At 37.9% G+C, this 14317-nt stretch overlaps 1 protein-coding gene across 1 annotated transcript in view; it reads right to left on the bottom strand.

Moving 5' to 3' along the window:
• Window positions 1–7913: 7913 nt before the first annotated feature.
• Window positions 7914–14317, bottom strand: part of coro2a (coronin, actin binding protein, 2A) — a 46974-nt gene continuing 40570 nt past the window's right edge. The window contains exons 6-12 of the mRNA XM_036574795.1: window positions 14064–14180; window positions 13398–13502; window positions 13132–13228; window positions 12159–12271; window positions 11138–11228; window positions 10746–11026; window positions 7914–9432 (exon numbers count right to left, since the gene is read on the bottom strand). Coding sequence (XP_036430688.1) covers window positions 9301–9432; window positions 10746–11026; window positions 11138–11228; window positions 12159–12271; window positions 13132–13228; window positions 13398–13502; window positions 14064–14180 — 936 coding nt within the window. The 3' untranslated portion in view covers window positions 7914–9300. The remainder of the gene's footprint in view (window positions 9433–10745; window positions 11027–11137; window positions 11229–12158; window positions 12272–13131; window positions 13229–13397; window positions 13503–14063; window positions 14181–14317) is intronic.

Genomic DNA, 14317 nt, shown 5'->3' with positions numbered 1-14317 from the left:
TGTACACCAGCAAGGTGAAGCGACAAGGGAGGGGATCTTAATAAAGTGGTTAGTGATTGTACACAGTGTATTAAATGACAGCAGCACCGCTGTGCCTGATACACTCCTACCAGCACCACATTCTACCATGTCAGCATTGCTGCGCTGAGAATGGTCCACCACACAAATAATGTCTGGTCAGTGGTGGTCCCTTTCCATTGATGGACAGGATGTTAACCTGTGTAGCAACAGATGGGCTACTGTCTGTAACTATTAACCTGCAAAGTGCACCTATATCTTTGGTGTTTCTGATTAAACGGCCGATGATTATTTCTATTATTTAGTGCAGCGCCTGTGTACCCCACCATTAAATGTTTCTGTTGGTTCCTGTGATTTTGTACTATTCTGGCTTTTCCTGATGGGTTGGTATCACAGTATAAAGGACTCTTAAGGCCTAACAGGTTTTCTGGGACTAAGTTTAGATGCATTTGATAGTTTCCTAACAAGTTTCCTAAGCCAGTACCCATTAGAAAGCAAATCTTCTAAAAGTCTTTTTTTTAGCAGCCATTAGAGTCCTTTACACTGTGATTTCAACCCATCAGGAAAACACAGAACACCATGAGTGACTTCTGGACACTAGCAGGAACCTTTAATGTTGGTTATGTTTTTCAGCAGGGTACAGAAAAAACTAAGGATTTTAAAAACAATGTCAGATTGAATGTTAAGTCTGTAGACCATAGCAGCTGAATGTCCATGAAGTTGACCTCAGACATTAAACTGAGCTGCAATAACCAGACAGACCCATTCCTCAGATTTGGTTATTTTTGTTCTAAGAAAGCAACATTCAAGAGGGGACATAAATGTTCAAATAAGATTTTTGTGTACCTTAAATCAGCTGTTACGAACTGAAGAGGTTTTTAATCGTAGTTCTAGTTTTGGAATTGATTATAAGTCCTATAAGGCCCTAACCTAACACACAGTTTTGCAGTTCTTTTACCTCCGGATAAAGGAGTAAAGAATTCATATCTGCCAAACTTGCTATGACTGGCCCCTCCAAATATGAGCAAATACCAGAGTCTGATACAAACTGGAATTAGGTCATGAATCTGCTTTCAGAAGACTTTGCTGTAACTCTAAAAACATTCATATTGATGATTAGAAGGCCGATTCCCCATGATACCTTGGTAATGCTTCTGCTCAGTGGAGACTGAAGTTAAGAACATAAACTTTGGAGTACAATGGGTCCATATCCTAAATTCTTCATATATTTTTTAGTTTTCTTTCTCTGAGATCTGTCTATCAAGTTTGTGTGGATTTTTGGCAACAAAAAGAGCTGTAATTCATTTTTACATGACCATTTTTCCAAACTCTACTGTTCCCTTAGTATTAAACAATCTGGTTTTGTTACTGTGCCTTTAAGACTGATGCATGTAAATGAGCTCTGTCCTGATTGGCTGCACTTTATTGTGTCTCTTCAAAAAGCATTCTGGGCTGATAAATTCAATGAATATATAAAAGCCTGTTACAGTTCATTGCCAGGATCATAATTTATCAGTCAAGTTTGGCCTAGCAGATTTACTCAGTTACATTACAATTATGAAGAATCTATAAAAAGTGTAAAACATTGAGCACAGCTCTTAAAAAAGTAGAACAAATTCTTATACCATGTAGAATATCTAATGCAGAAAAGAGTCTTTTTTCACTAGATGTCAGGAGCCGTATGTATGAAGTGCATGTCAAATCAACACAAAAGTGATGCTCATGCATATTTCTGATTTTGTCTGTAGGGGTGTTTTTCTTCAGATTTATGAGAAACACCTGTCAGAGCGAGGACGGAGAAATCAGCATAGATGTGGGACAGCATGGATGCGCACATATCCACTCCCATACTTACCCTGGAAATGTTTAAAAATGCCAATTAACCTGTTAATAAGTATTCTTTCTTCACTGCACCTGAAGACACACTCATGTCTGATTCTCTGTTTTCTAGTGGCAGCAGAGCAGCTGTTGTGAACGACAGTCATATATATGTGTATATATATATATATATATATATATATATGTGTATATATATATATATATATATGTATATATATATATGTATATACATATATGTATGTATGTATATATGTATATGTATGTATGTATATATATATATGTGTATATATATATATATATATATATATACACACACACACACGCGTGTACAGAACCCCAATTCCAAAAATTGTGTAAAATGTAAATAAAAGCATTTTAGAGAGGCAGAGTCTCTGAGAAGCAAAGATGGGCAGAGGTTCATCTGCGAAAAACTGCATCTAAAAATTATGAAACAATTTCAGAAAAATATTCCTCAATGTAAAATTGCAAAGAATTTGGATATCCCACCATGTATCCCACCAAGTTAAAGCTGTATCATGCAAAGAAGAAATCATATATAAACAGTATCCAGAAACGCTGCCAACTTCTCTGGGCCCAAGCTCATTTACGATAGACTGAGGCGAAGTGGAAAAGTGTCCTCTGGTCCAATGAATCAAAATTTGAAATTCTTTTTGGAAATCATGGGCACTGCATCCTCCACACTAAAGACCTCCCAGCTTGTTATTAGCACACAGTGAATGCAAGTGTGTATCAGAACCTTCTTCAACAACACGTGGTTCATTCCTTGCGTTCATCACTCAATCAGCCAGCAATGTTCATGCAGGACGATGCCCCCTGTCACACAGCAAAACGGGTAAAGCAGTTCCTTGAAACTGAAAACATTGAAACAATGAAATGGCCAGCCCTGGTCCCTGAGTCCTGATCTAAACCCAATAGAAAACCTCTGGAAAATCCTTGTTGACAAAGTTATGGTCAAGAAACCCACAACAGTCACTAAACTGTGGAAGAGACTGCAAGAAGAGTGGACCAAAATCACACCAGAGCAGTGTGAGAGACTAGTGATGTCCTGTGGCTGCAGATGTGCTGAAGTCATTCAAAGCAACGGCCTGTACACTTCCTACTGATTGGTGACTGTTGTAATCTTCAGAAAATTTAGTTGTAATCTTTGTCTGTGCTACAGTCATTGCTGTTCTCTAAATTTGATCATTGTGATCATTCTGCAAAATAAAGGTTTTATGTTGAAGTACCTTGGTTATTTTGTAAAACACTGTTCTGGTGGCATGGTATACCCCTAACAAAAAATCCTTCAAATGTTGACCAATGACGATTACATTATTTCTGAAAAAATCAAGTGTTCATAAATTGTTCTCTAATTTTGATCTCCAGTGTGTATATATATATATATATATATATATATATATATATATATATATATATTATATACTAAATATTTGTTTGGGACAGATTGGGAAAAGATCAGATATATAATATATTTAGTTATATATATGTATTTACTGGATTCAGTTATGAACAGAAAAAAATCACATTTCCACTGAGGTCTGCTACCTCTTCTTTTACTAGTTGTAATTTTCCTTCAAAATATGCATCATCTCTACAGTACGTCAAGGAATACACAAGTTTCAATTTCATAAATATAATTTTTTACATAGACAGCTGCTCAGTGTTATTTTTGAGTGTACACACCCTTTATGCATATGGCTCCAGGTGTGCTGCAGGGTGTGCTAAAGAGGCTCTGTAAGCTGCATTAACAATAGCAACTGTAAAATCCTTGAAACTTGAAATTTCGGCAACATTGTCCAATAACACTCCTGTTGTTTGTGTCAACCCGCCTAGAAAAAAAAAAAAAGCATATTGCTACTGTTGAAACAAAGCCTCATATCTCAGTTTTTGTTGTTTTGTACTTTTTGTTTTTTTACAAAATATGTAAAATTTCCTGCTCCTGTAAAGTTATAATTTTGGAGATATGAGTTTTCGTTCCGACATCAGCAATATGTTGTGTTTTGGATGATGTTATGCTGTTCAGTATATGCTGGTCACCAGCAAAACCAGTAAATGTTGTGGTTTTGTTGCTGGTATGCTGGTCAACCAGCATGCCTATGCTGGGTGAGCAGCTAAACCATCATCAGGCCAGCAGTCCTCCAGCATAAACCTGCTTAGCTGTCCCTTTTTTTAGCAGGGAAGTATGAGTAGTTGAAAAATTCTAAGAACACTCCAATTAAGAATCTAGACAAGTGTCGCATGCGTGGAGAACTTATTAAATACAGTACCTCTCTGTAAGAAAAAGAAGTGTACGCTTCATCTTTGGAAAATATCACTTAAAAGTTAACAGTGGATGAGCTGTTGTGTCTTCTGCAGCTCACAGCTGTGATGATACAGCTGGAGTAAATTGGAATGTGAAAAATAGTTGTGCTACGTCTGCAGACACTGTTTCAGTAGCTAGCAAGATGTTGTTTTAACTTGTGTATTGATTGCATGTTAAAAAAGTGCATAGACTTGAGGAATTTTAGGTGGAACCTTATTTTCCACCGTCAGCACCATCAACATTTTATGTAGTTGTCTCTAAATGTGCATACTCATTACAAGATCACGTCTGACCTGTGAGATTACATTGGGGCCAGTTTCTTCCCTTTCAATGATTCAATAAAAGCTAATTTTGCTTATTATCTGGCTAAACTGAGAAAACTTGCTTTGTGAAGTACCCCACTGATCTTCTCCCAATCTGTCCCAAACAAATATTTGGTTTACTCAAAAATAATGGAATCTGTTATCACTGAAGGTCATTACTATATAGTGTTTGATCAGCAGTCATACCGCTCTATTAACCCATCAAATATTCATTAAAATAACTTAAGACAATAAAAATGATCCAATTCTATAAGCAAGTCTATAATCCTGCTTGTTACAAAGTTTTTCCTTTATTTTTTTAGCTCATTGTGTTAATAAAAGGGGCAGATAAAACCAACTCCTGTTCAGACAAATCAGAGGATTTTCAAAGGCCTTAAAGTGATATTTCAAAGCACTGTTCTTAAAAGTGACTCAGTAAAGAGCACATTACTGTAACACATTACAGGAGCCACAAGATGTTTTAGAGAGCAACTTTAAACAAACCCTAGGAAACAGTTTGAATTCCAGTATTACAAGTCTTGCTTTGCACACACATCGCAAGCATTTACAGACCAGTGTATAAACAAATAATTTTTTTAAAACTTTGTACCTATTATGGCTTTTTTTCAGACATGTGAAAAACCTTGTGTTTTTTTAATGAAGCTGCTATATTTCAGACATGCTGTGTTTTCCCGTGCTGATTATTTGAAGATTCAGCATTTAAGTGCATGAAATCTGTGAGACTAGAAATGCAAGTACGCAAATTGCTTCCATTCATCGTTCTAACTGAAACTCTGATGTGTGGCACCATTAGCCTGCTGGCTAAGCTAGCTCAACTAGCTTAACTAGCAGGCCACAGAAAGGGTGCGATTTCAGTTTTTTGCCAATCGCTTGACTTCGGAGTGTTTAACTTATAAACCTTGGAGCATCAGTTAGCCAGACTTCAACCTGTTCTGTGATGAGCAGTGCTAGCATACTAGCTAAGCTAGTGGTAACTAGCTCCACTCTCCTAATTAATTCCATAGTTCAACATTTAGCATTTGTTGTTGGACTGATAGTTTAAGTTATGAAAAAAAGGACTGAAAATCATGCACTGCTTTCAGTAAATTAAAAAACGATTTTTTTTTATTAGAAATACTGTTGGAAGACGTGGCATAAATATAATCTCTGAATACCTACATCATTATGCCGTCCCACCTGAATGGCTCAGCAACCCTGAGCAGTTAGCTAAAACCACCCTGAGCAGAGTTTGTAAGCTTCCGCACCCATCTGTGTGGAAACGCCACTGAAATAGTTTCTGCTCAGCCCTACAGGGGAAAAGAGGATGTTGTTGTGCCCAGATTTAGACACTATCGCCCCACTGAGTACTGAGGGTTACAACTGACACATTAATGTAAGAACGCATGTTGCAGTGCGTTGGTATATGTGTTTGCGTACGCTTGCTTGGGTATATTTCTGGTCTTAGACAACAGCACCATTAGTGATTAGTACTGGTGCTAGAATAACACTAAACAGTAAACAGTAGTCGCTGATGCGCAAGTGTGTAATGGAGCTGTGAACAAATGATGCATGGAATGCATGGACTTGCAAGATTTGCAAAAGAAACACTTTCAAGTTAATGAAGAAGTATTCCTGCCATAACAGAATGGTTCTTAGTGGTGGTCCAGCACTACCACTGCACTGCACAGTTTGGAATGTTCCCTGCAGTATAACACAGGAAGCTTTAATAACCACTGGATTAGAGTGTTAGGGTGTGTATGTGGGTCCTGATTTCCTCGATTCCTCACTCGCCACTACAGAATTAATTTCATATTGTTTACTGGCTAATTCATAGTACATACAGAAAAGTTCATAGCATAAATTGTGAGGTTTTTAACTAGTCTTAAGGTCAATAACTGAATAACAAGCCTCCAGTTCAAAAGGTTCATTAGATGGTGTTGAATCAGGTGTGTTAGAGCAGGTATAACACTAAAATATGAAATTCAGTTGTTTTCCAGGGCCGATACTGAGAAACACTGTACACTTAGTGGCATGTTACATTTGCCGTGTTAAGTGAATTCTGAAATGGTGTCCGTGATGGTGACTAGAACAGTCTCAGCCTGAGGCAACGGCATCATACTGGTACAATCTTAAAGCGATATTTCAGAGAATAGTCTAATTTACACAAATTTCCCCTTACCACAACTGGAGGCTAATGAGGCAAATGTAGCTAACTAGTTTTGGAAGCTTTCCATCATGCAAGTAAGTATACAATTTAGGTCATACAAAGCTAACTGGTGCACATAGCTTACATTACTTGTTAACTACATTAGTCTCACAGGTCCAGTTGAAAACTAAACAGACAGACAAAACATGAAAGGAAAATGGGGTACATCCGATTTTTCATCAAACCATCACTTTAACTGTTTTTGTCCCCTCTGTACCATCTCACAATGTTCTTCATTCTCTGGTACTTTTGGGAAACTCAGCATTGCAATGAAAATGCTGTCAGATGCATACAAATTTTAAAAAACAAACAAATAAACAAACAAACACCCTGAATCTCAAGAGCTTTTACTTCCATTACACTTCATAAAGTCAGTCTGGATCACTAACTACTATTCCTCTAACCTTTGACTAACCAGTCACCAGTGAGCAAGTTGGTTAATCAGGCTCTTGCTGCCAGTCTGAAAAGAATAAAAGCATCACCTCCAGAGCATTTTTCAAAGCAGAGAGGTGCTGCTTCAAACTGTACCTGCACCTAATCATAACACGTCAACTGATTTGACTTAAAGATGGCCTAGATAATGAAACAATAACCATTACTGAAACTCCACATTAGCAGCAACAGCTTGAACTTTGAACAGTTGCTGCTTCAGTACAGCTGTTCAAAGGCTGTGTGCTGTTACTCTCTAGATCTGGAGGGAAAAGAACTAGCGTTACCTACCAGCAGGACAGTTAGCTAGCGTTAGCGATTTTCTGTTAGCTGAGTTAGCTAAAGTTAACTATTTACATATAGATTTTTTGTTTTTAATATATAAAAATATTTTCATATGTGTAAATATAGCTAGCATTTTTATCATATTATACCAAATCTATTTTTCTTTAAGGTTCAAAATACTATTCAGAATTAAAACTGACTATCAGGAACTACGTAGTTATTATCAATAATTGTTGATCTTGAATGATACTGAAATATGTATCTAAGATTTTTGGCCACATCACCCAGTCTAAAAAGTTGCCAGAAAAATCCTTGCTCAGAAAAAAAAGTGAAACCTCTGAGATTCAGGATGGTCTGTAGTAGGTTAAAAATAATAATAATAATAATAATAATAATAATAATAATAAGAGTAACATCCCATCCCAGTCCACACAGTGCATCAGCAGAGAACAGTGCATTGAAATGAAGATTTTTAAACCTACAGGTCTGCTCAGAGTTAACAATGATTTTCTTAGATTCCAGGCATTTTAATATTCTTTTGTTCTCTTTTCCAGTGTCTTTAAAAAAAAAAATAATAACAAGTCATAAATAAAAGAGAAATAAAGCGCGTGGGACGATGTGCAATACCCGTACAGAGAGATGGCTTTTTCACCAGCAGTTCATTCAGCCACAGACAGTATTTCAGTGTTTAACAGCTTTCAATCTTTCCCTCAGTACAGACACAGTGTTAAACTCATTATATTCCATTCCACTAATCAGTCATCCCATTAACATCATACAGCAGTTCAACTAGCAAATCAAACTTTTCAGGCTCCGCCCACAAACATGTTCTTTCGTAGCTACTGTTGTGATGTGGGACGAGCATTACAGAACCCTGGTAAAAATCCCCATTTAAGCTAATGAGAAACTCTAGAACACAACTCAGTTTTTATCACTTATCATACTTATATTTAGAGCATGTCATTAATTTGAAATGATATTTATTTTGTATGCGTGTGAAAAGTCTTATTGTTAAGGTTAGATCTGGTGTCGTTTCTCTCTCTCTCTCTCTCTCTCTGTCTCTGAGTAGCTTGACTATACTAATGCAGCTCGACTACATTCTATGTTTTCTGTCTTGTGCCATAATGTCGGTATGTATGTCAGTAGGATGAGAAAAATGTGCGGAAATCTTTTACAGTAACCTCAGCCACGCCACAGAAGCTAGCTTCTGACAAAAGCTGAGCTGTTAAGCCAGGCAAAGTCTCTCATACACAGTTAGGAGATATGGTTTCTCCTTAGGCTGGACGACATTTTTACAGTGGTATTTTTGGTAGCTCGTCCAAACTCAGTCAAACAACAGTAGCTAAAAACCAAAACACTTTTGTGGGAGGAGCATGAATCAAGAAATTAATCTGCAAAGAGAAACATTCAGTGTATTATGCAATCATTCTATATGCTATATATTCTACGTCCCTTCTTCCCAATGATTATTCAACAAATGCTCATACACACACACACACACACACACACACACACACACACACACAATTGTACACTCACACTCACTAAACGCATCATGTAAGACAGGCACAATTTTTTTCCCTAAAATTAAAAAAGTACATTTCAAAAAGGATCATCACATGCCAAAAAAATTGCATAGCTCTGAGGCATAAAAACAAATCTAAACGAAAGCAACAAATTGAAAAAAAATAAAAAATAAAATAAACATTAAAACAAACGCGCTGAGTTCTATTTTCTGCACAAAGCCATACAAAAGTCTAGTGAGGAATGCTTTAGGGTTAACGGGGTTCAGCCTATGTGCCTCACACACTCAGCTCGTCTAGGTGTGGTCAAGTGTGAGGGTGTGTGTGTGCAGGATGGGTCGTGGTGCGTTTCGGTGTATCTCAGTGTGTGTATCCTCAGCGCAAGCTCTGCACGTTCTTGACGTTTTTGATCTCGAGTTCCAGCTGCTTTATCCGAACATCCCGCTGGTTCAGCAGCTCCCGCAGCCTCCGGATTTCATCCTGCTGCTTATAGAACATCTGCCGCAACTACACACACACACACACACAGACACACACACACACACACACACACACACACACACACACAGAAACACACACACAGTTACATAACATCTGACCTGTTTTATTAAACCTTTTTAAGCAATGTATAATTATAATTATTACTATTATTATTATTGTTGTTGTTGTTGTTCGTATTGCTATTACTACTGATGTTATTACAACAAGGTGTTAAAAATATCTTTAAAGTGTTGGTCACCCCAAATGTAACTGATAACCAAGAATGCTCTGGTGCCTTTGTTTGCTTCTCTAGTTTAGCACTGAAGCTACAGAACTAATGTAGCTAACAAGTAATGGAAGCTTATACGGCGAAAATTAGCATGGTGCTATCTGCACGCCTAAATCATCACACACTTGCCTCAAAAATGGACAAAAATACACACAAAATTCAGGGTTCAAAATGGCCACTACTGTTTTTAGCTGTGCTAATGTTCTTTAGTCCGTGTTTACAGAGAACAGTGTATCATACAGTGTTAGCAACCAAATGAGCCTAGTCTACTTGAGATTCGTCTCAAAAACCAGACCAGGCCAAGAACCGCCTACCCATCTAAACACTGTCCCTATCGTCAGGAGATCTTAAACCCCCCCCATGATTTAGTGTGATGTTTGCCAATGCTGGCGTGTTAGCTTATGTAACAGAATTGGCTGTTAGCGTTCTGCTCCAGGCATGTTGAGATGTCCGAAGACATCGTGTTAGCAATAGGTTGGAAAGATGTGTTGGAGCATCATGTGTCTCAAGGAAGCATGTGTTTGCCTTCACCCTCCCAGCTTGGTAGCACTGTTTGATACGCTGAGACCTAGCTAGCATATGGAAGTGGATAAGACTAAATTGGGGAGGATAATACAGTACAAATCTGCTCACCTACTTTTACAGAAAGGAACATTTTGACTAACATGTAAAGGGGACCAAATCACAAACCTTTCTTTCAGTGATGGGGCTGAAAGAAAGGTGCATGCATTTTTTAAAACGATGCTACAAGATAAATAGGCACAGGGTAACAGCATTTAGCTTGATAACCACATATTTGTTTCGCAATGGATGGGTAAAACCCGGTGCATGGAAATACATACGCACGGTTGTGCACATAGCCATAGACTCGCAGCAGTACAAGGACAACATATTTTAGAGTGTTTTCCCCTCCTGACTAAGTAATAACACTTGCTTCAATTTTTGTTTAAAATACAAAATCTTACATAGTGCAGCTTTAAGTGTGCAGTTAGCCCTAACTGCATGTGTGTGTGTGTGTGTGTGTGTGTGTGTGTGTGTGTGTGTGTATGACCTCATTCTCTGTTTTGGGCGGAGAGCAGTGAGTGAAGTCTCTCTGTCCGTTGGTGATGGTGCTGGAGCTCCTGTCATGCGGTGGGGCATTGGTGGAGGTCTCTCTGCTCTCCCTTTCCTCCTGCTGCTGCTGCTGCTGCTGTTGTATGAGGCTGAACTGGAGAGGACCTGGACGGCTCACACTCCGCTGACTGTCAGCAGACACACTGGGGGCCTTTACTGACCCTAGGTCGGCATACGGCTCCAACTTACTGCCCGGTTTTAAAGACATCAACACAGGACCTACAGAGACACACAGAAAGAACACATTTGAGGGCAGAGCCTAAAAGAGAAATCAGCTTAGTCTCCCAGCATGTCTTTAGTAGTGCATGTTTGAGATTTATCAACTCTGACCTTTGTCCATCCCGCTCAGCCACTCCTCGGCTGTCATGGCAGGCTCCTTCCCAGCCGTCATGGGGTAAATATCCTCCTGATAGGATTCAGACTATGGAGAAAAGTATCAACACGTTTACATGGCTATCAGAAATGACATCCTTATTGCACTGAACTGGCCTCCAGGGCTTTGTGCTGAACTATAACAATAACACCATAACAATAACAGTGCTAACAGTGCAGGACGTGTCAGATACATATACAGCTGTATGGGGTGATGATTCTCGGCCTGGATTCACAAATGTATGTTAAGGAGTAAAATCTACTTAATGTATTCTTAATTTTATATTCTTCATATCAAAAATATTCTTTAAATAATTCTTTAAATAAAAATATATATAATTTTCCCCCCCATGTCTTTCTTTAAAACATTACTCAAAAACATGTTTGGCATCAGTAGTTTGCTTTTTTAGCTTTGCAATGGAGCGCCAGGGCTAATATACCTAACAAATGATGAAACCTTAGATGCACCAATTAGCATAGTGCTAACTGCATAAATCATCACAACAATCACACAAAGTTTGCCTTGTGTCAAATTTTACATAGTCTCAGGTAAACTTTCTTAAGTAGTTTCTGGCACGGTTACCTTTAAAAACGCATTCATGGGTCCACAATTCATAGCAGCGTAATTCATAGCACGATTCATTTATAGTTGTTACTGAATCATTTATAGTAGATACTGAATAATTCATAGAATTTACTGAATAATAATAATAGTTACTGAGTAATCCATAACAGATATTGAACAATTCATAGTATTTACTAAATAATTCATAATAGATACTAAATAATTTGTAGTTGATAGTGAAAATTTCAAAGTAGTTACTGAATAATTCATAATAGATACTGAGTACTAATAAGGGAATAATAAGCCTCCAGTTTAAAGTGTTAAGACTATTCTTACAAAATTCTCTTACTGGGTCTTGCTGTCTTAAGATCCTTCGTAAATTACTATTACAAGATAGTAAGCAGTGTGTATTACCCTGCGGGGAACGATCATGGATAGAGGCTCAATGAGGCTTTTGATTGTCACCAGTCTATAAAACCTGAAAACTTCACAGGAACACACATCCAGACCTCGCTTTGGCATGACACCTGAGAGAGAACACACACACACACACACACACACACACACTCTCTCTCTTTAAACACATACAAAAGATAGAACACACCACTCCTCCCTCTTTAACTTCTATACCAATTAAAGGATTTTTTTGTAATAAAAAGTCTTCACATTTTAAAACAATGTTGTTGACTTTTACAGAAATGTGACTCTTTAGAGTAAGATACAGCAGAAAAATCCAGCCAGAGGCTTCTAGAGGTCGTTCAAAATGGCCTTGTATAGTTTTAAGCATAAAGCTATTCAATGACATCACATGCTTGGGTTACTTTGGATTACCTTTTGACATTCTGATATTTTAAACCTTCATAAATGGTGGTTAAATGAATGAAAGCTTAATCATTTGGGATAAAATAAGTAGCATGTCATCATTAAAACATGACAAAAAAATAAAATGTGCAGCAGATAGGAATAAAGAAGTGAGAAGCTCCAGGTTTGTGTGCTGTTTGTTATTCAAATAATTCTGCAGGTGATTTGCATGACTGGGCTGAATACAGGTGCAGCAGAGAAAATTCTAGACGGATAGCTTCTTCTCATGTTGTGAGGAGGTGTTGGTTTTTTAAACACTGACAGAGCGACATGTGTGTGACCCCATGTCCTAGTATTGTATAAAAACAAAAGTTGCTAACACTGCTGTCAAAACCATTTCTTTTTGGTTTCAGAGGTTAAGACAGGGCTTTAAGGAGGCATAGAAAGTTCTTATTACATATAGATACTTGTGTAAGTACTTTACATAAATAAATATTTACACACACATACACACATATCCGGATATACAAAAGTATAAAAAAGTATTAAAAAAGTATGTGTGTTTGTGTGGGCGCGCATATCTTACCCATCCCTTTCTGTGGAAGTATAGAGCGATATTCGGTCAGAAAGTGCACGTATGGCTTCTCGGAGCTGATCTCATAGTACCTGATATTACCATCTCCCTACAGAGCACAGAGAAGAAGGCTCAGACACAAACATAATCAAACACCACTGCATATTCTTCACATTAATAGTACTATGCTTATAGTAATATCACAACAATATTTAGATTTTAATAGTTATTTATTGTTGCTTATTACTGAGTAACTACTTCAGTGTATGTGTACTCACTTTTCCTGCTATGTAAAGCATGTGTGTGTCAGGGTCGTAGAAAGGGAACAAAACGCCAGAGGACCCGTCCAGATCCTCCTGAAACAAAGGCTGAGAGAGGTCCTCCTACACACACACACACACACACACACACACACACACACACGTGTTCATGACAACAGATGGGCTACATTCTGTAACTCTATATCTACAAAGCGAACTTATATGGTAGATGTTTCTGATAAAATAGACAAAGAGTGTGGCTACGAAGTAGGCATTTTTATTAATCTCCTTAAAAAACCTTGGGATTCAGATGATCCAGTGATATTCAGGGGGAAACATTTCTTTGGAACATTTCTGTTTTTTTCCCCGAGAAATGCAATAGCAGCATTTTTCAAACACGCCTTTTATTTATCTCCATAGAGTAAGCTGGCTTAGACCTGGAGTTCCTTAGAGGAATGACGCCGACTACAGAATGACAAAACAATTTAGCCATTCGTGGGCTGATGCTGCATTTGACCATACTTATAAGTTATATATTTCCAAGTACAGATACCCACAGCAAACTTATGTTAGCCAATTTTTTTGTCTTCTAGTGTTTTACAAAGCTATGCAGCAACTCTGTCACTAGAGGGCGCTGTAGACTAAGTTATGTCAGGCTGAAAGAGTAAACAACAGGACGCTCACCTGATCCCAGAGTGCAATCTGCCGGTGGTTCCAGCGGGATGTCCCAGTCGACAGCAGCATCTTAAGGTTTCCCAAAAACAGAACTTTACTAGCTTTATGGGTCTTGCAATTTGTCTCCTGCAACCCAAAAAAACAAGCCTTAATCAACACTCAAATGCTGGCTGTGTTAGAACTGAGCAAATGTACTGCAGAATTCTCTACATTTCTACATAAATCTGATATAGATACTATAGAGACAAGAGAATCCAACAAAA

Source organism: Colossoma macropomum, unplaced genomic scaffold, assembly GCF_904425465.1.
Source record: "Colossoma macropomum unplaced genomic scaffold, Colossoma_macropomum, whole genome shotgun sequence".
NCBI lineage: Eukaryota > Metazoa > Chordata > Actinopteri > Characiformes > Serrasalmidae > Colossoma > Colossoma macropomum.
The sequence above is the reverse complement of the archived record's forward strand: the minus strand, read 5'-3'. Positions and strand labels throughout refer to the sequence as shown.